Source organism: Epinephelus moara, chromosome 3, assembly GCF_006386435.1.
Source record: "Epinephelus moara isolate mb chromosome 3, YSFRI_EMoa_1.0, whole genome shotgun sequence".
Lineage (NCBI taxonomy): Eukaryota > Metazoa > Chordata > Actinopteri > Perciformes > Serranidae > Epinephelus > Epinephelus moara.
In genome coordinates this window covers 28,605,897-28,626,549 of record NC_065508.1, presented here as the reverse complement: position 1 = coordinate 28,626,549, position 20,653 = coordinate 28,605,897, and the positions used below count along the sequence as shown (strand labels likewise).

The window sequence follows — 20,653 nt, the reverse complement described above, 5'->3', positions numbered from 1 at the left end:
TGCAGACCTTGGTTGTAACCAGTGGTTATTTGACTTCCTGTTGTCTTTCTATCATCTTGAACCAGTCTGGCCATTCTCCTCTGACCTCTGGCATCAACAAGGCATTTTGGCTCACTGGATATTTTCTCTTTTTGGGACCATCCTCTGTAAACCCTAGAGATGGTTGTGTTTGTGAAAATCCCAGTAAATACTCAGACCAGCCCGTCTGGCACCAACAACCATGACACGTTCAAAGTCACTTAAATCACCTTTCTTCATCATTCTGATGCTCAGTTTGAACTTCAGCAGATCGTCTTCACCATGTCGACATACCTAAATGCATTGAGTTGCTGCCATGTCATTGGCTGATTAGCTATTTGCATTAATAAGCAGTTGAACGGGTGTACCTAATAAAGCCGTCGGTCAGTATATATATTCTTATTGTACAATATCTTTGTATTTTTTGTTTTGACCAGTTTGAACAAATTCATCCTTTTTGCTGATGATGGTTGTTTTTAGTTCTTTGTTCTCGGCTGCTGGTTTTGTGCCTGACAAGAACTTGACAAGGCAGTCTTGACCACTGGACACAACAAAGAGATTATAATAATAGTTAGGCTGGAGTATAGAGGAAGAGAAAGAGGCAGAAAACCCACCAACTGAAGCCAGAGAGAGTAGTGGCTGTGTTTATCTTGAACTACTTAGCTCCCTGGCTGTGAGTCAAATGTAGAGAGAGACATTGGGAGGTAGTGGAGGCCTTCATTAAATGCAGCTCAGGCCCTGGTGAAACCCTGGTTAATGTCCCTATCATCTCTGGAGTGGTCCAACGTCTAGCTCTCTGTCCAAATGACTCATGTTTAATGCATCTCTGCAGTCCTTGTCATTTAACCTCACCTCTGGAGGTTGTAGGTCGGGGTGGAATAGCGAAGGCTCCCACAAGACCCATAAGGGGCAAAGCGGCCGTGCAGTTATTCTTCCCCCGCTCTCCATTTACTTAACATGGGGGAGAGCTGCTCCATGTCTCGCCTATTGCTGTGTTATCTCCCCAAAGCAAACCCCCCCCCTCACCCCATCACACTGCATGAACCTGAACTCCAGGGTGGTCTGGGTTGACTATGTGGCTCTCTGAAGCACTTTGTTACTCTGGTTCCTGTGTGCTACAACTGAATGCTTAAGCAGGAGACAACTGATGCGATGCTGGGAGACTTTATGACTTACTCTTTACTCTTTAGGTGAGCGCTGCGGTTTATAGCTTTGGTGAAGGCTTTTCAGGTGAGATCGCAGGCTGTCAAACTCCATCAGCTTCAATATTTTGTTGGAACTGTCAGAGATTGTATTCAAACTGCATGAATTTTGAATTTGTCATGCTAATTAAACCGTTTTAAAATGAACGCAGTAGCTTGGAAATGAATGTAATTTCTATTTTTGACGTGGTTGGGCGACGCATCCTACCACCTAGTCCGTTTGAAGCACACCGAGCCACTCGAGCTCGCAGCCCAGAGTTTTTATGGAAAGCAAATGAGCAACATCTTTATCACAAATGTTTCTGTGTAACAGTATGTAAAAGAGCTGTAATTCTGCTCTTTGTTTCACTTGATCTTCACGCTGCATTTTCCTCCGATTTTCCCCCGCTTACATTCAAAGACTGCCTTCCTTTCACTCCTCTTCTTCTGCCTCACTTACACACACCCACTCCATCTCTGCCTCTCTGTCTTGCTCGGGATAATGGTAATTAGAATATCACCATGATTGGAATTTGGCAAAAGTTGAAGAGGAAATAGGTTTTCTAATCAAAAGCCTCCTCGTAGCTGGAATCCTGATGCTTACTTGGCTGAAAAATGTTCTTCAACGATGGGGGCCTAAATGGATGCCAGACTGTATACTGAGGGCCAACGCCGCTCTTTCCCTGCAATGTTGGATTTCATGCACATGTCCCAGTTGAGTCTGTCTCAGCCAATTAGTTAGTTTTTACTTATCTATTTAAAAGTGTGTGTTTTGCTGTCATTTTTAGATGAAGAAGAAGATTGATGCCACTGTTAAATATGAAGCTACTTTTAGCTTAACTTAGTATACAGACTGGAGGCAAAAGGAAACGGCTAATTAAATCTATCCAAGGGTTTAAAAAAAATCCACCTACCAGCACCTCTGTGGCTCACTGGTTAATAAGTCATATCTCATTTGTTTATTCCGTACAAAAACCCAATTATAAAAGCGGCAATTTGTGGTTGTGTGGGGGGTTGTGTGCTTGACTGTCTCTTGGCTCGGAGCAGTGACATCCTGCTGGTTGCCTGGCAACCTCACGCTGTTGCCTACGGTGTCATTTCTCACACATTTATTAACCTGAGCTGACTCTGTTCTGGTTTAAGTCTGCCAAACTATGCATAACTGCTGTCAGTATTGTGTGCTATAGTTAAAAGTTTGGGCAAATCACTGTGATGTTGTTTTTAAAAAATATTTCCAAGGAGATATGTAATGCAGAAGAAGTTTGGCGAGCAGCTAGCCAAACATAGATGAAAGATATTAACACAAAATATCTTTGCAGGACTTGTAATCCTCAGTATTTTGGAATTAACTTCAAAGATGATGCTGATCAAAGCCCATTTGTAGCCAAATAAATTTGCCTTTGGAGTCAAACCTCGACTTCAACGACTGTCTGTTTCTCAAATCTGCTGTTTTCTTTTAATGATTTTCTTTTCGCAGAGGGGAACAGCATGAATGATTTGTCTTTGCATTCTTACCTGGCTTTTCCTGCAGCTTTACAAGCATGCACCTCTTTGCATGGGCAATTGGGGGCGATTAAATTTAAACGGGGCTTTGAATGCTAACCTCCCTTTCTGTTTTTTTTCCCTCCCTTCTCCCCTCCCCTCCTGTACTCCTCCTCCTCCGCCTCCAACGCAGGAGCTGCACAGGAACCAGGTAAGCCTTCCTCACGTGTCCTTTCCTCCTCTTCACCACATCCTCTCACCATGCTCCAGCTTTCCAGCTTCTCTCTCCTCTTCCTCCCTGACATGCTTCATGCTTCCTCTCAGTATTTAGTGTTTGTGTTTTTTGCGTACGACCAATCTGCAATCTTTCTCCATTTCAGTTTCTCTCATTCTCTCTCACATTTAGATTTAGATCAGATAGATCTGCCTCTCGCATTCTCCACAGTCCATTTCTTCCAAATCTCATGGTGCTTATTGCTACTGACTGATACAGTATGTCTGCAGTTGCTTACCAGTGTCCTAAATAGCTGTAGCATCTTAGTGTACGCTGCAGTTAATCAGGTCGTGCTAAGATCAAACTCAGTGATCTGAAGAGTTTGATTGCAAAACAGAATGTTTTCTCAAAATGACAAAACTTTGAATGAAAGTCTGTTTTAGAAATAAGAATGGAGTTTCTGGTTTTGTATCTATGTACACACACTGCATATATGCACTTAGCTCCGACTGCATTCATGTAGCAGACTTGCTGCTGTTGACTATTTGTCTAAACCAAGGTAGTATGTCTGAGTCTGAAAAGTGAAGCCAATGCGGAAGTGCCTTAAACCCAGACTGTTTAAAAAAGATGGACGACGCTTCTCCACATACTCCCACCATACAAAAATTAGCCAAAATATCCCAGATATGGCCACAGCCATCTTGGGCTGTTGACGTTATTTGGAGCCAGAGTCTGCACAGTAGCAATCTCCGCTATTATCGAGTTCCTGCCCAGACCAATCGCGAGCAGCACCGCTGATGTTGAGCATACTGATCGGCACACACAGCTGCCAATCATGACCTCAGTCAACACAGTCGATGAAATCCGGCGCTTGGGCAGTGTCTTCCAGTGTCAGACACCAACGAAAGTGGGGCAGGCGGGAAGGATAGTGGATGGGTCCAACAACCACCGACTCTCACCCTGGGAGTTCGGTGTTTGCTTCCTGTATGATTGTAAAGCCAATGTTTCCTAAACCCAACCATGTGCGTTTGTTGTTGACTAAAGGAAATGTCAAATCATGGTGTTATACTGCATTTATTTTGAAAGCGACTGTGCAAACGCACCCAAGGTGCCTTGCACATCTGGACATGGAAGGTCCATGACCAAACATTGATATGTGACGAGGTCGGAGTGAGAATGTGTTGGATAAACTGCCCCTACATTTTAAAGATACCAAGCTGAACGATTTGGGTCATATTTGGTGGAGAAACAAGGATGGGCAGCATCTGCAGAGGTTTGGTTCTTAACAACCATTGACCGAGTTTTTCTTTCACATTCTGTTCTGTATGTCTGGACTTGCAGCAGTTCACAAGTTCATTGTGTTGCTCACGGTGTCAGTAGACAGTAGAAATGTGTCATGGATCTCGTCAAACTCAAGAAGAGTTAAAAAGTAGTGGAAAACTGAGGCAGCAGTTCTCTTTAGACCAGACATTCTAAGAGATGTACAAACATATAAAAGTAACACTTTTGTTTTTGCTCATATTTTTCACAGCTTCAAGTAAAAGATCTTTTTCAGTGCACACAAAAGGTTTTGTTCTCTCAAATTCTCTCAACAGCATAATTGTTACACAGGTGTACCTTGGGCTGGTCACAGTAAAGTTACTCTAAAATGTGAAGACTCACGAAAAATGGGAGCAAAAACAAAAGTGTTTATATTTTTAATTAGTGTAGAAGCACTGTTTGAGAATATGAACATGTTTTTTGTCTTTCTTGTGTAGCCAGCTGTAGCTCTAGCAACAGAAACAAATCCATATGTTTCAGTTTCAGTTTATTTTATTTACAAAAGGACAGTACACATTAATCAACAGTGTTACTGTAAATGTGCCAGTTTTAGCCAGCAGTTTTAATTCGCAACTGCAGTCCTTTGGCAAGATGTTATAGAGAACCACAAACCTGAAAGATAAATATATTAAAAGTAGACAGCATCATAGTATAAAATAACAATGACATAACACAGAGCAGAATCCAGTCCATCAATGTACTATAGCCATATTGGACGCACAACACAATGATAAATAAGGTGCAGAAGCATAGCAGCACAGACAGTACATATCACGAGTAACATAGTAGCAGAAGCATAGTAGCACAGATAGCAGCAAGCGCAACAATTCACAAGAGTCATGCAGAAGCACACAATAGCAGAAGACAGGCAAGCAGCACATAATCAGCCATGCAAATCAGAAGATATACAGAGAAAGAAAGTTAGATGCAGAGCTAGACATGGCGGGCGACAGAGACACAGTAAGACTCCATTGGGATGACAATACATACCAAGCTGTATATCTGGTGGCCTATTAATAGATAAAAAACATTCAACAAATTAACAACATGTTAAAACTAGTGAAAAAAAGGTCATACACTTGTTACAGATGCTCACATATTTGGTTTTTTAAAAGCCATGCCTTAAGATTTTTTGTAAATGTATGATGCGTGGCACAGTTTCTGATGTCAGTTGGAAGTGTGTTCCAGAAATGTGCAGCTCTAACAGAGAAGCAAGATTGGCTAAAAGAACTGGACCTGAAAGGCACACTGCATTCCCCTCGCTCACTTGATCTTGTGGATCTCAGGCTAGATGTTTTTTGTTTAATAAAGGCATTGAGAGGTGGGGGGGCCAGTCCATGCAAGATCTTAAATATTAGACAGGCATCTGAGTACTTTGTCAGGTTCTCAAAGCTGAGAAGGTTATATTTCCGGAGAATATTGCAATGGTGATAGGTATTCGGTTTTCTGTCTAGCACTTTGAGAGTCTGCTTGTAAAGGGAGAGAATGGGCTTCAGTATTGTGCCTTTTGCATGTGTCCAGCTTGTCATGCAGTAAGTTAAATGAGAAATTATCATTGCGTTCATGAAAAGAAGTGCAGCCGTGGGTGTTAGACAGTTCCTAAAATTGGATAGGTTATACTTGACTGACCGCATTACTTTATTTACCTGTTTTTTGAAGGATAGATTCGGGTCAAGAATAACACCAAGATATTTAAATTCAGTTAGTATTTCAATAGACTCTCCAGCTATAATAATTTCAGGATTATTAGCTGGTGTCAAGTTTGATTTTGTGAAGTACATACCAACTGTTTTCTTCACATTAAGAACCAGTTGTGAGTCATTGAGCCAGGCATTGACATTTTCCATAACTGCATTCAGTTTAGCAGCTGCCAGTTCTTTGGTTTTTCCATGCGCATAAATGACCGTGTCATCTGCATACATCTGAATCTCGCACCCTTTGCAGACTGAAGGAAGGTCATTTATGAATAGGCTGAACAGAAGAGGGCCTAAGATGGATCCCTGGGGCACACTCATTCCATTGCTAAGGAAGGGTGATGTCTCGCTGCCAACCTTTACACACTGGACTATCACTGTTCTACTCACCTTGTCTGTCCATTCAAACAACCTTAATGAACATATAACAATATATAGCCTATCTGAAAACAAAAAATTATAATCAACAAACAATCAAAAAGGCAAAGTGAAAGCTACTGAAATTAACCAGTGGAAGAGATCATGGCCTTTTTCTGGGTGAAAAGAGAAACTCAGAGCAGATCTGTTGTTGTACTGCAAGTAAAATAAACTAAGGGTAATGCATGTCTATGACCAGCAAACATCATCCACAGTTAGTTAAATGAGTAATTCAAAAATCAGGAAGACACATATATGATAAAATATAAGCACAAAGAAAATCAATAATGAAAGAGTGTCTCTAATACTAGCCTGTTTCAAATAAAGGCCTGCTTCTTTGTGCAGTTGAGGTAAATAATGACATGGCTGCTTTTTGAGAATTTACAATAGATTAAAGTTTTAAGGAAATAAAATAATGATTTAATTTTAATGAAAAAAAAAACCCAAACATTATTTGCGTGATTAGAATCTGCTTTCATAGCACTGTTTTTACAGTTTATAAAATAAAAAACTAAAGGATATTGTGTACAGAATTAACTGAAATTTGATTTTTAAAAATTAGAGGAAATGTCGTAGTTTAAGTTGTTATCAATTTGGTGATTTTGTCAACACAGTGAGGGTGCATTGGTGCATATATTTATTGAGACTAGGATGCCTTCATGACTATAAGTGAACTGCCTTTGCTAAGTGTTGTGTGTGTATTCTAATTTCTGCACTGTAAACCCCAATTAGTATACATTTTACAACAATTTTTTTAGTTTAATTTAATTATTAAAAAAAAAATGGATGGATTTAGGTGAAAAGGTGAATTCGGAATTAGGAAATGCTCTTTATTTCACCACAACTATATGTTAGACGATGTAATAACCACACAGGCAGCAGATCCCTAACTGTGTATACGACTTAACTCATGCTGCAAAATGTCTTTTATCACATTAACTGTGATGCATTAGATCCATTGTGAAATACATAAACATTATGCACTGTGTGACTGGTAACGTGAGTGATACAGAAACACATTTAAACCCAGTTTTCCTTTGCTTATGGCCTTAAACACGATGTCTCACAGCATGCTGGGTATCTCCCATTTAGCCTCAACATGCCACAATATGTGAAGGTCACAATGATGGTGTTGTTTATAGGACTGAAACGAATTAGGTGAAATTGGCTTCATACATTTTAGTCACGTTAAATAAGAAATACTTGATGTAACGTAAAAAAAATTATGTCAAGCTCTTAAGGGATGAGTTTTTGTGTCAAGTTTGTCATTTCGACAATCCAGAGCATTTGTGTAGACTTAACATTACAGTGTAAACTGAACTTTAAATCTTGCCCCATATTACAAAAAAACTCCTAAACCTAAAACTAATACTAAAGCTAATACAAATCTAAAGTAAAGAAATCTAAAACTAAACATTTTTAAAGAATAAAAACTAAACTGAAACAGGCAAACTCACTCTGGAAACTAAACTGAATTGAAAACAAAAATTAAAATCAAAAATACAAAATTATAAGAACTCTGTTCCATAGCTCCCCTTACAAGAAAATAATTGTGTGTTGTAAATCAAGTCATGCCGCCTCTCTAGCTGCCTTCACTCCCCCTCTCTCCTGTCTCTCCTCCACCAAGCCTTTTAATCCAATTAGCAGTGCCAGTGACAGTTATTTATATGTACATGAATTAGAATTGAACAGTAAGAGATCCTCCCTCGGGGCCGATTGGATGGAGCCCAGTCCTTCACAGGCCTGTTCTCGGTCACAAACCTATGCTGCTGCCACCAAGCAGTGGTGGTCTCAGCAGCCGAATGCCATCAGAGCAGCAACAGACACTGCCAATGACAATCATCATCTCATCTGACTTTAATGTAAAAACCATACATCAGTGCGCACTTTTTATCTTCAGTAGTGAAATACTTAGAAAATATTGTTTCATCTTCTCAATGTTATCTTTTCTAAAACTGTCAGGACTAAAGAAATATTTGACTCGTTCAAATTCAAACACCCTAATAAGCCGCCTTCTCAGTGTTCAGGTTCGTGTTAGATCTATCTTTCTGTTGCATTCTATTGCGTTGGACTGAAACAGATGTGCCAAATGAGTCTGTAAGCTGCCAAACATGGCTCTCTTAGCCTTTTGAACTATTTGCCAATGATTGCAGTACTTCAGAGGGTTAGAAATGTCGCAATATTGGCAGCATAACCCGTTTTAAAGGTTTTAAATACAATATGTTTGAAATTAATATTTAGAAAATGTCAAAAGTTGGATTCATTATTGATGCCCTTTTTAGTCCAGTCACGCAGAATTTGATGTTTACGGATGTTTGTCTGCAAAGTTGCAAAATTCTACATTTAAACTTAGTTATGAGGCAATTTAATAACTTGATAAAAGTTTCTGTCTTAAAGAAATAAAAATCAACCCAATGAATTTAGATTAATCTTCATGTATTTTCACTTTGAACTAAGTGTACAATTAATAAAACAGAAATATAAAGCAATAAAAGATATAGATCAATTCTTGATAACTAAAGATAAAAACAACAAACACAGTATTTCCAAGGTCTGTCTTTACCTTTTAATGTGTAGCCAAAGCCAGTCGCGCAACTCAGATGTGATGAACTCCAGACTTCCAGCCATGACATTAACTAGAAAAGTGCACTCAGTATAGTGCAGATCTCCCCCAGGTGTGTCTGAGGGCATGCGGGTGAGAAACAGGGAGTGCAAGGCAGACTGAGACAATATGCAGGTTACAGTATCAAGGTTCGGCCAGAGTAGAGAGGCTATACGAAGACAAACCTCGGATACAATATCCAATAAAACCCTCCCTTGCTTTAAGAATCTTGCTATAACATCCCTGCCGGCTCCATTACAATCAAGATTGCAGCAAGATAACAAAAACAGGGGTTTAGTCATCTCATATCATACCTCACCTTTATGGATCATAACTTTTCATGTATGGAATTAATCTGCAGATATTCCAGCTCAAAATGAGACCAATTTTTTCTATGGATGTTAGCTTTAGATCTCTGACAAAGGCAATAATGTGGCTTGTTTTTAGCGTAGCCGACTGCCTGAAAAGCCTTTTACTATGTGGTTTTGTTAATCACTTGCGTCCCCGACTGGCTGGTTAAGAAGAGTGATGACTCAGTGGTTATGATGAAATAAAATAGGTTTAGATAAATTGTGAATCACCGCAACAACAAGCGGTCCTTGTGCATACAGTCATAAATGTGCCCAAAATAATATTAGGCCGATGGGTCCAGTAGTTTGTGAGATTAGTTGCAGACAGACACAAACATGCACACATACATGCACACATACATGCACATGACCAAATGAACCCGGTCCCATTTCAAAGTCATCGAATACCGGTACTTGGGCAGTGATCTCGGTGTCAGACACTGACAAAAAAAGCTGTACTTTCACGTTGGCATGATATGCAACTGGATGTCGTTAGTGTGTAACAGCGTCTGGCGACGTCAGGGGGAAACGCGGCTGGACAAGAACGTAGGTTAAGGGGGTGAAAGTCCAAGAAGGATGGGTGGGAGGGGTGGTGGATGGGTCCAACAATCACCAACTTTCCTCTGTGAGCCCTGTGTTCGCTTCCCGTATAAATGTAGAACCAGATCCTGTTCTTTAATCTTAAACTTAACCATGTGCTTTTGTTGCCTAAACCTAACCATGTGCATGCGTTGGCTAAATATAACCACAGGGTTAAAAGCCTGTGACTACCCACCAGTCAGGTAGAGCTGAAGAGGCCACTCAGATGAGAGGTGAAGCGTCTTCAAGAAACTTGCTTATGATGTTTTTTATTTTTTTATTAGCCAAACCAGGTTTGTCCCATTGAGATCAGAGACCTCTTTGACAAGGGACCACACATAGTTTCAAAAAATAAAATTCACATAAAAGCACATAGATTTGAGTAAAATAGAATAATTAGATAAAACAGTTGCACACAGACAGCCTGGACTCAACAGAGTTCACCATGGTTTTAAACTCATTCAAGGTCACCATGTGTTGAGGCTTTAGATCATTTTGCAGATTGTTCCATGCTGTGGCTGCAGAGAACCTAAAAGCTTTCTTTCACTATTCAGTTCTGCGAACATAGATTATAACTTCCATGTTATATATTCAAGAGAGCAGGAAGGGTAGGAAGGAATTTTACTAAGAATAGTTTTGTAAGTAAAAACATACCAGTGACTGAGGCGACGTGTACTTAAAGCTGGCCAATTTTCTTTGGAATGTAAAACACAATGGCGAGTAAGAGATCCACAGTTTGTAATGAATCTCAGAGGCCCATGATACACGCTATCCAGCAGGTGAAGACAATGACCAGGGATATTAATATACAACACATAAGCATAATCAATGAAAGGTAAAAAGGTAGATTCCATCAATTTCTGTTTCACACAAAAAGAAAAGCGAGACTTATTTCTGAAATAAAAGCCAAGTAAAAGCTTCAGGTTTTTCGGGACATGCTGGATACGCGCCTCAAAAGACAAGTGGTCGTCATTTAAAAAAGCTGAGGTATTTAAAAGTAGGAACTGACTCAGTTTGTTGACCACTTCTGGTAACTATTCTCTTAGAGGAATCTGAATTTACTGATCTTGCAACACATTCTCACTCCGACCTCGTCACATATCGACGTTTGGTCATGGACTTTCCAGGTCCAGATACAACGTACATGGTACCCTGGCTGCGCTGGTTGTTGAAGTTCTGGGACACTGTGTCAAGTTCTGCCTGTTACATGCATTGTCTTCTTTCAAAATACACTTAAGTTTTCACAGGAAATGTACAGTTTGCATACAGTCTCTTTCAAAATAAACACGCTACATCACTACAACACTGCGAATTGACGTTATTTTCCTTCAGCAACTAACGCACGTGGTTACGTTTTGTCAAACACACACGTGGTTGGGTTGAGGAAAAACAAACAGGGTTTGGCTTTACAATCTTATGGAAAGCCCTACTCGAACTTTCGTTCTTGTAATGACGCGTTTCCTCCTGACACCGTGCGGTGGTGTTAAACAGTAACTGCGACCAGCCACGTATCATACTGACATGACTGGCTGTTTTTCATCCGTGTCTGATGCCAGAAGTCAATGACCAAGTGCCGGATTTCGACGACTTCGGAGTGAGACTGGGTTGAATTTTGATAAAGTTAAAAAAAACTGGGTTTTTTTTCTATATTTAGAACATGTAACAGTTGACTCTATCAAATGCATACTGAAGATAATCAAAAACCTCAGAAGCAGTAAAGAAGGGCAGAGTTTGGTATATTTCTTAATGCAGTAGAATAAGGAAGTTATGACAGGCCCCAGCACACACTGTTATGACGCTGTCATGCATGTTTTGTCTTGACACAAGTTAAGACTTGACATTGGACAACATCAATATACATATTGACAGCAATTATCATTATCTGACAAAAATTTCAAAGAAAATAAATTATATAATTTAATAGTTTTTATAGTTTATTCATAGATGTTATGTAGACAAAGCATATACTTTGTTTTAGACAGCTACTGACTATTTATAAAAATAAAAGAGTAAACCATGATGTAGATACCTTTTTGAGGACATATATTCCAAATTTTTGCACCATTTTTAAAGTAGGATCTTTTTTTAAATTATTATTTACTTGCAAGGGCCCACTCTGTGTACGAGTCCCTCCACCCCACAGGCCCCACTGCAGCCGCACTGCCTGCACTGTCTATACTTATGCCCCTGGTCCAGTGCAAATGTGCAATCAATAGAGTCAAACACAAAAGAAGAAAAGAAGACAAGGTCAGCAGATCATTCTCTTGTAACAAAGTCAGAGACTGTTTACATTATTATATACTGTACATAATAACATTTATTAGCAGAGCAGTGGCACACAGCAACAACAACAGCTGAAAATATACTTTATCAGTTAAGTTAAGAAACATAGGCAGAGCATGGCGATTTGGAAATAGGTTATTTCCCTCACTTCACTGGAGGAGACCAGTTCTAAAAATGGACCATATTTGAAAAAAACAACTGGACAGCAAGCAAAATATTTCTTGCTGTCAAAGGTCACAGTGCTTCCTTAGTTGACCTGCCACTACAGACAAGACTTCTCTTCTCCTGCGTGGGCGACTTGTGTGTTTGCTCTGTATGCCAATCAATAGAATGGAAGACATGAGAGGATGGAGGTGGGCTGAGGGACGCAGCAGTTAAACACAAGGAGTCTTATCCATGTGTGAACAGAGACAGGCTCTTTAAACACACACAAACATTTATGTGTGTGCATGCAGGCACACACACACACACACACACACACACACGCACACACACCCTGTTCAGATTAATGACTAAATCAATCACACGCATGCAGTGTTTGCTTGTCATCCTGTATGCTTTTCTTTTATAACACAGGTTCAATTTCCCAAGCTGCTGAAGCTCTATCAGCGTTTCCTCAGAATATGTATTCAGCAAGGTCATCTCTCGCTGCACCAAGAAAATTTCCCAGCCACGGGATGTGTCTTTGCTATTGCAATGTCAATAGTCCCCAGTCCAATGCATTGCAATCTACATTTTGTCAATACATGAGCTGCTTAGAGCGACACTGTGAGCTGAGGATGCGGCTTGTTCATTAAATAGACCTTGTTTTGACTCCTGTTGACTCATAGATCTATCCAGGTAATAACAGGGTGAAGTTTGAATCTTATTCAAGCCCTCAAGTAGTGAAGTAAATAAATAAAAATTTAAGAAATAATTGTAGTTTTACGACAGATAAAACTGTTCAAGGTCAGTTTTTTTTTTAGAGTTTCTAATTTAGCAAAGCAAAAATGTGTCACTCAGAAACTATAGATTCCACCACCGCCTCTTTATTATGACAGGAGGAGGGGAGAGAAGATAATTAATTTAATGTAGACGATGAGGAAACTGCTTGCTATAAAAAAAAAAAATTATGGTTGAAATTACACTTTACAGGGAGCAGAGAGGTTGGACTCCCTGCTCTTGTCAGTAATGAGGGTACGCACTGAGCTCAGTGAAAGAGCTGTCATGTGGGCAGCTCCATCTGCTCACAGTGAACTACAAAGACAAACTTAGAGGACATTAAGAGGGTGCGAGAGGGCAAGTGTTTTCATTTAGACTCGTATTTATTTGTAGATAAATGTTGTCGTTCTTAAAAGTTAAAACTGGCGAGGCTATTTTACATTTTTCATGTAAAAAATTCCACGAAAAAAAAAACAAAACATAACTGTCAGTCCGTCTCTTAACACTTTCCATCTTCATAATCGAAGAGAAAATATAATGACAGCGGCTGTTCAAAGCGATTATCTTTGACATTTCAAGATAAATAAAATTTTGTTATGCTGTCTCACCTGATGAGATGAACTAGTGATTAAACCCAAATTTAGTAACAGTCACGACCTCATCACTGATACCGAGAGAACGTGGACACAAGCTGCTAAATGTAAAATATGTATGTCAGTAAAATGTGCAACATGCATGCCTCTAACAACACAACATAAATAAGAGACAGATTTGTCCTCCAGGCTGTCTCAGGCTATGCTCGTATCGAGCGAAAGAGGAAGATGATTAATTATGCTTAAATTAAATCAGGTTATAGGGGTATTTAATCATAGTTTTGGATAATTCAACTTCAGCCTGATATTTACAGTATGGGGTAGTATTAAATATTCATTCTTTGATTAGCAAATGTAATAATATGTAATTTCTCAACAGAGGGTAGCACGCAGTCATTTTATAATGATGAAATTATTTGTCCTAATTAAGTCATCATAAAATAATAAACGACTGTGTGCAGCCCTCACTTGACAGTTTAGTCAGGTCGATGTAGGTATCGGCCAGCCAATCAGAGGGCAGCAGTACACAGGAAAACTGCATCTTTAACAGTCGTCTCTGTCTATGAGTGAGGCCTAAGAAGACATCAAATTGCCTGTTGCCAGAAGAAATGTTCATATTTTATGTTTCTGTAAAAAAGGGATAAGGTAAATATTACATTTGATGCATATCATATTCATGTGAGCTGATTTTGTCATTGGGAGATGGAGGGGATGGTGGATGGTGTGACACAAGGCGAGATGGCTGCCAAGCTGCAGTCCACTGTTCAAGACCAACAAACAACACCTTGGTGACCCCTTACAGCATTTCCTCTGGTGTTGGTGGCACAGAAACTTGGTGTTTTTAACTGACATTGTGGCATTTCCTTGCTTTGTTTGAGCCAGTGAACCTGCATGTTTTTCACCGACCAGTCTCTGCTTTTCCTGCGGCTTTTGTGCCACCAAATGTGGATGTTTTAAGCAGGGGCATAGGACCAAATTCTGGGCCCTACGAACAAGCAGTCTCTGTGGGCCCCCTGCCTTTCTGCTCTTGATCCACGTCTCTCTCAGGCACCTTTTGATTTACAAAGACAGTTTTCTTTCTGTCTTTCTTTCCTTTTGTGAAACCCCCCATTTACCTTTATTGGGGAAGGACACAACAGTGTACATTGGTAGCATACGCCAGCACACTCTCAATCCGACCTCGTCACATATCAACACTTGGACGTGGACTTTCCACGTCAAGATATGACGTGCAAGGTACCCTGTGTATGTTGGTTGTTGACGTTCTGGGACGCCGTGTCAACTTCAGTCTGCTATATGCGTTGCCTGTTTTCAAATTACACTTTTGTTTCCACAGGAAATGTACAGCTTGCATACAGTCTCCTTCCAAATAAACACACCGTGTCGGTACAACACCGCAAATTGGCTTAACATTTAACACCAGCCTTCTACGTGAAAGTCAGTGGTTGTGGAACCCATCCATTGCCCCTCCCACTCACCCTACTTGGACTTTAACCCCCTAAATTTATGTTGTTGTCCACCCTCGTTTCCCCCTGACACCACCATTACAGAATAACAGCGACCAGCCTCGTACCATGCTGATGTGAAAGAACGGCTTTTTCTGTCCGTGTCTGATGCTGGAAGTCACTGACCAAAAAACAATCCTGCAGTTTTCACTTCCTGGTCATGCTGTTGGGTTGTTTGAGGAAGCAGGACACAGAGTTCCGATGTGTGTGAGGCTGTTGTTGCTCTGGTAGCAGAGCGGTAGCATTATGGCCACTGTTGTGGAGGCTTCTCAGCAAAGTGTTTCATGAGTTATTTGTTCCATAATGGAGGAAGTGGAACTAGAGCAAAGAAAGCCCCAAGAGAAACATAAGTTTAAGTAAATGCACTCTACAAAAGAGTAGCAAAAAAAAACTTTTAGTGATGGAGTATTGACTGTTGCTCACAGCTGCCTGCTAGAAACTGCGGACAACATCAGAAAACCCAACAGAGTTAATCCCAATGTGTCCATTTCCTGCTGGATGTTATTCAGCCTGGACCAAGCTTTAGGATCTGAGAGCTGCTGGATCAACATTATTTAAAATCAACACTGAGTAAAATTATTGTAAAAATTTTAATGTGAAAAGGCTCTTGGTGCCAACACTGCAACGAATTATCACACAATTTTTTAGCTGTACGGGGGTTCTAGCCTCTTTGAGCTTTGAGCTTGTTTTGGTATCATCCTATAATAATTCATTCAGTCTTAGTGCTCTAATCGACCCTGCTGGTAGTTTCCTTTGGCATTGTTGCAGACCGCTGGCCTTATTGTAAATTCCTAAGTGGACCTTTGATAAAATAAAAAAGGTACCCCTGGCCTGTTGGCTGCTGTTTATCCACTTGCTGTATACTGATATGCCACAGCTCTCTTGATTTGCATATAAAAAGTCTTAGCCAGAAGTTCAAAAACTTCTGTGGCTGTCAGTTACAGCTGGCAGTGTATGCCAACACTGAGTTTAGTCAACAGGCATTACAGCGTCTAAGTGTTTTTGAGAATGCATGTTTGCAGACGAGCAACACGCCCACTGACATTTTTCACTCCATCATTAACATTGTCTCCAGAGACTGCCAAATGTCATTTTTCATTGTTCCTTTTTTGCCAGTCTGGCCTGAAGTGTGTCAAACAACTGCTCAACACGAGTACTGTCAGCATCTTATAGACTCCCATCTCTCTTGATTATAGTTTGTTGACTCTCATTCATACACAAACGCAAGATGAAAACAATGAGTGTTTGATAATTGGTTGTGTAGCTGCCAGAACTTAGGAGTCCCAGAAACAACACATAGCTAATGCAGCTTCTGTCTCCTTTTTATACCTCTGCGCCGGCCAGAGACAATGCATTGTTTTCAGGTAGTCCGTCCATCCATCTCATTCTAAATGCGATAACTCAAGAATGCCTTGAGGGAATTTCCTCAAATTTGGCACAAACGTCCACGTTGACTCAACGATGAACTGATAAGATTTTAGTGATTAAAGGTCAAAGTCCCCAAACTAACCCATGCGAGTTGAAGCCTGAACCTTGCCTGTCTGACACCATAACATAAAATACTGAGCCCAACCAAACCCGGCCCCCCAGAAAAAGCACTAGTCAGCTCCTACTGCCAAGGATGTGTGGCGGTGCAATTAGTGAAACAAATATAAAGATTGCACATCCTCCGAATCAACTTATTTCAATCGGTGCTGACATCAAAGGGAAAACTTAAGAAATCAGGATTTGTTTAAACCCAAATCTACATTTATTCCATTCAAAGGTCGTAATGCTTCCCTGGACACATATTGTAGACTTGTGGAGAGAGACATGCAACAAGAACTTTCTAAAAAGAGAGAATATAAATCTTTTAATAATATGTCAAAACAGGAGAGGGAAGCATTGGATGGATTAAAATCAGACCTTCAGATCATTATCAACTGTGCAGATAAGGGTGGGGCAATAGTGATTCAAAATATTAAGGACTATGAACAGGAGGCTTTGAGACAACTAAGTGATAATACATTCTATAAAAAACTTTCAAAAAACCCGACTGGGGAGTATAAACAAAAGATCCATGCTAAATTGGACACTTTTTTGGAACAGGGGATAATCTCAAAAAACGAATATTCTTTTATGAAAATAGAGGCACCTGTTACACCAGTATTTTATACACTCCCGAAGGTACATAAGTCACTTACTAATCCTAAGGGTCGCCCGATTGTGGCCAGTATAGGGTCTCTAACTGAAAAAATATCGACATTTGTAGATCACCACCTTCAACCCTGTGTCAAAAAACTCCCATCCTTTATACGTGACACCACAGACTTTATTAAAACGATTAAAGAAGTTGAAATTTCAGAAAAATCACTTCTAGTGACACTGGATGTGGAGAGCCTCTACACAAATATCCCCCATCAAGGAGGCTTGGATGCTCTGGAATATTTCCTGGAACAGAGACTGGATGAGGGGTCCCCTAGTGCAGCACATATTAAAGAACTGGCTTCATTAGTCCTGACAAATAATTTCTTTCTTTTCAAAGAAGATATTTATCACCAGATTTGTGGGACAGCAATGGGGAGTAAGATGGCACCTGGATATGCAAACTTATACATGGGGAAATTTGAAAATGACTTTGTATTTAATCCAGAGAAAAACACATTCTTGAAAAATATTAAACTATGGAAACGATTCTTAGATGATATTTTTCTTATCTATGAGGGTGACAAAGGTGAAATGATACAATGTCTGAACCTGCTAAATGAGGCCAATGAACATCTCAAATTTACTATGTGTATGAATGAAAATGAAGTAAATGTTTTGAATGTAACTGTCATGAAACAGGAGAGGAAACTTGTCACAGATCTATACAGAAAACCCATAGACCGCAACACATTGTTGCGGGGTAATAGTTTTCACCCTCTGGCACTCAAGAAGAGCTTACCAATTAGTCAATTCAGTAGGTTAAAACGTATTTGTGGCTCAAATGAGCTATATCAGAAACAAAAGGAGGTGATGATAAAACATTTCCAAAATAAGGGATATTCCCAAGATTGGATTGATGATGCAGCCGAGAGATTTGAAGATAAAACACAGGAGGAATGTCTTGAACCGAAAGAAAAAATTGAAAGGAAAGGAAAAAAATGTTTTTTAACATATTCAACGATGGGGCATGAATTTAAAAATATCATTCACCGTCACTGGCACATTATTGAGAGTGACCCCCTTTTGAAAGACTCTTTCAAAGAACCCCCTACTGTTGTTTTCAAACGAGCACCTAACATCAGATCGATGGTGATAAAATCAGATCTCCCCCCAGTTAGATCTGCTACATTCCTAAATCAACTGTCAGGAAATTTCAAATGTGGAGCCTGTGAACAATGTAACTTCACCAATAAATGTGACTCTTTCTACCATCCTACTACTGGACAAAAGTTTAAGATCAGGGGCACGATTACATGCAAAACAACACATGTGGTGTACATGATTAAATGTCCATGTTCCCTAGCCTATGTTGGTATGACGACAAGAGCGCTTAAAACTAGAATAAGTGAACACAGAAGTGATATCCGGACAGGAGATATGAGAAACCCAGTAGCAGCACATTTTAAACAAATGAGCCATAGTGTCTCTATGCTGAGGTACATTGGTATTGAAAGAGTGGAATATCCACGAAGAGGGGGGATCGGACCAGACTACTACAACACAGGGAAACATTCTGGATCCATAAATTAAAGACACTCCAACCCCATGGGATGAATTTGGACTTTGATATTAGACCATTTTTGTAAATAATACATATGTATATATTTTTTCTTTTTATAAATGTTTTTTATAAATGGTTTTTCATAAGTGTATTAATTGAATCTGTGAAAAACATGATAAAATGCATCTGTGATTGATTAAGAAATAATATTATTCCTATATGTATTTTGTAGCTCTCCAGATAGCCTCACTCTTATTGGAGGACATGCTATAAAAAGAGGGACTGCCCTTTACTCTGTAAGCCTGATGAAGCCTCCTACGTGAGGCGAAACGTTGTTTATTTGTTTGGTGTGGGAATAAAGCACGGGAGCAGCAATATATCGTGTGTGGCGGTGCAAGCCACGGGCCTCTCCAGCAGAAAATGGACCAGCTCGGTGGATCACCGACTCTCAATACTGTATTTCTGGGAGGAAAGACAGAAAGCCTGGCATGGAGTCTGGCTGCTTGCTCTCCTTCTCTCCCTGCCTATATTGTTTGACATTTATTTATTGGTAAAAAAAAAAAAAAAAAAAAAAGATTTTTTATGTCCAACAGCCCAAGCCCTGCCCGACCTGGCCAATCAGCACACATTTTCGTCCCAAACCCGATCTGACCTGTCAAAGTTTTAGGGACCCATCTGGCTCGGGAGGAGATTGAGACCTCTAACTGTGACCTTGTCTGTCTCATTCTTGTATTTGCGATATGCCTTGGGGAAATTTCTTCAAATTTGGCATAAACATTTACTTTACTCAAGAATTAACTGATTAAATTTTGGTGGTCAAAGGTCAAGGTCACTCTGACCTCACAAAACATTATTTTGGGCCATGACTCAAGAATTAATGGGGTAAAATACACCCAGTGTCTAACAGGATAAAATAAAGTGATGTCATTTGATATCCAAAAGCTTAAAGGTCAGCTTCACTGTGACATCATAATGTTCGTCATTGGTTGGATACTGAATTGGTGACACTAATCTTGGATGTATCTATCGTGGATGTAAACTGTAACTGCAACTTGGCTGGTTTGTGGAGGCATACAGCTGCGAGGCAGTAATTCTATTTTTTTTTTAATCAAAGAAAAGTAATAGCGATATTAATATAATATAAAATTAATACTGGCTGATGTGCAGTACTGTTATGTGTAGTATGGGTTATTTTTTGTTCTTATGGCGTACACTTTTCATTTCTTCTGGACTATTATTGTAAGGCAACAATACTTGTGCAGGTCCTGAGTCCAAGACAAATTTCCGTACAGGGACAATAGCGTATCGCATCGTATCGTATTGCATCGTATCGCACCGCATCGTTTTGTTTTTTTAAATTCAAGAAAATTAATATGACAAATCACACAACAACAATCATGCTGGCAACATGCAAAGTAATTATGACATATAACATTTATGTTAGAAAAACCTAACAGTAATTTAACTATATAAAATAAAAATACAGAACTACAGGGGACTTTTTGATTAAGCATAATATGAAAAATACATATATTAAATGATAATTAGCAAGACGTGGCTTGGATAATGACATCCTACATAACAAAAGGTGATCTTGAGTGTTTTTTATTAGTTCCATAGCTTTCATGGTTTTCAATTACTGCTTATCTTTGTACGTTTGAGATATCTGCCCTGAGCCAGGTCATGCAATGAATGCGTCGTATGGCTCTGATTGTGGCTGCTCATGAGTGGTTTTACCCAACAACAGCCTAAATTAGCTGAAGTTCTGTTAGTTTACAGAAAGCATCTGTCACTTGTAGTGTGTCA

General features: G+C 39.6%; 1 protein-coding gene across 6 annotated transcripts in view; it reads left to right on the top strand.

Annotated features, from left to right (window-relative positions):
• cadm1a (cell adhesion molecule 1a) overlaps positions 1–20,653 on the top strand; it is a 599,487-nt gene that overhangs the window by 403,795 nt on the left and 175,039 nt on the right. For 5 of the 6 annotated variants that reach the window (XM_050040233.1, XM_050040232.1, XM_050040230.1 and 2 more), the window contains exon 2: positions 2,875–2,892. The exons of the other annotated variant lie outside the window; for it this stretch is intronic. In XM_050040233.1, coding sequence (XP_049896190.1) covers positions 2,875–2,892 — 18 coding nt within the window. The remainder of the gene's footprint in view (positions 1–2,874; positions 2,893–20,653) is intronic. 6 annotated transcript variants of the gene reach the window in all.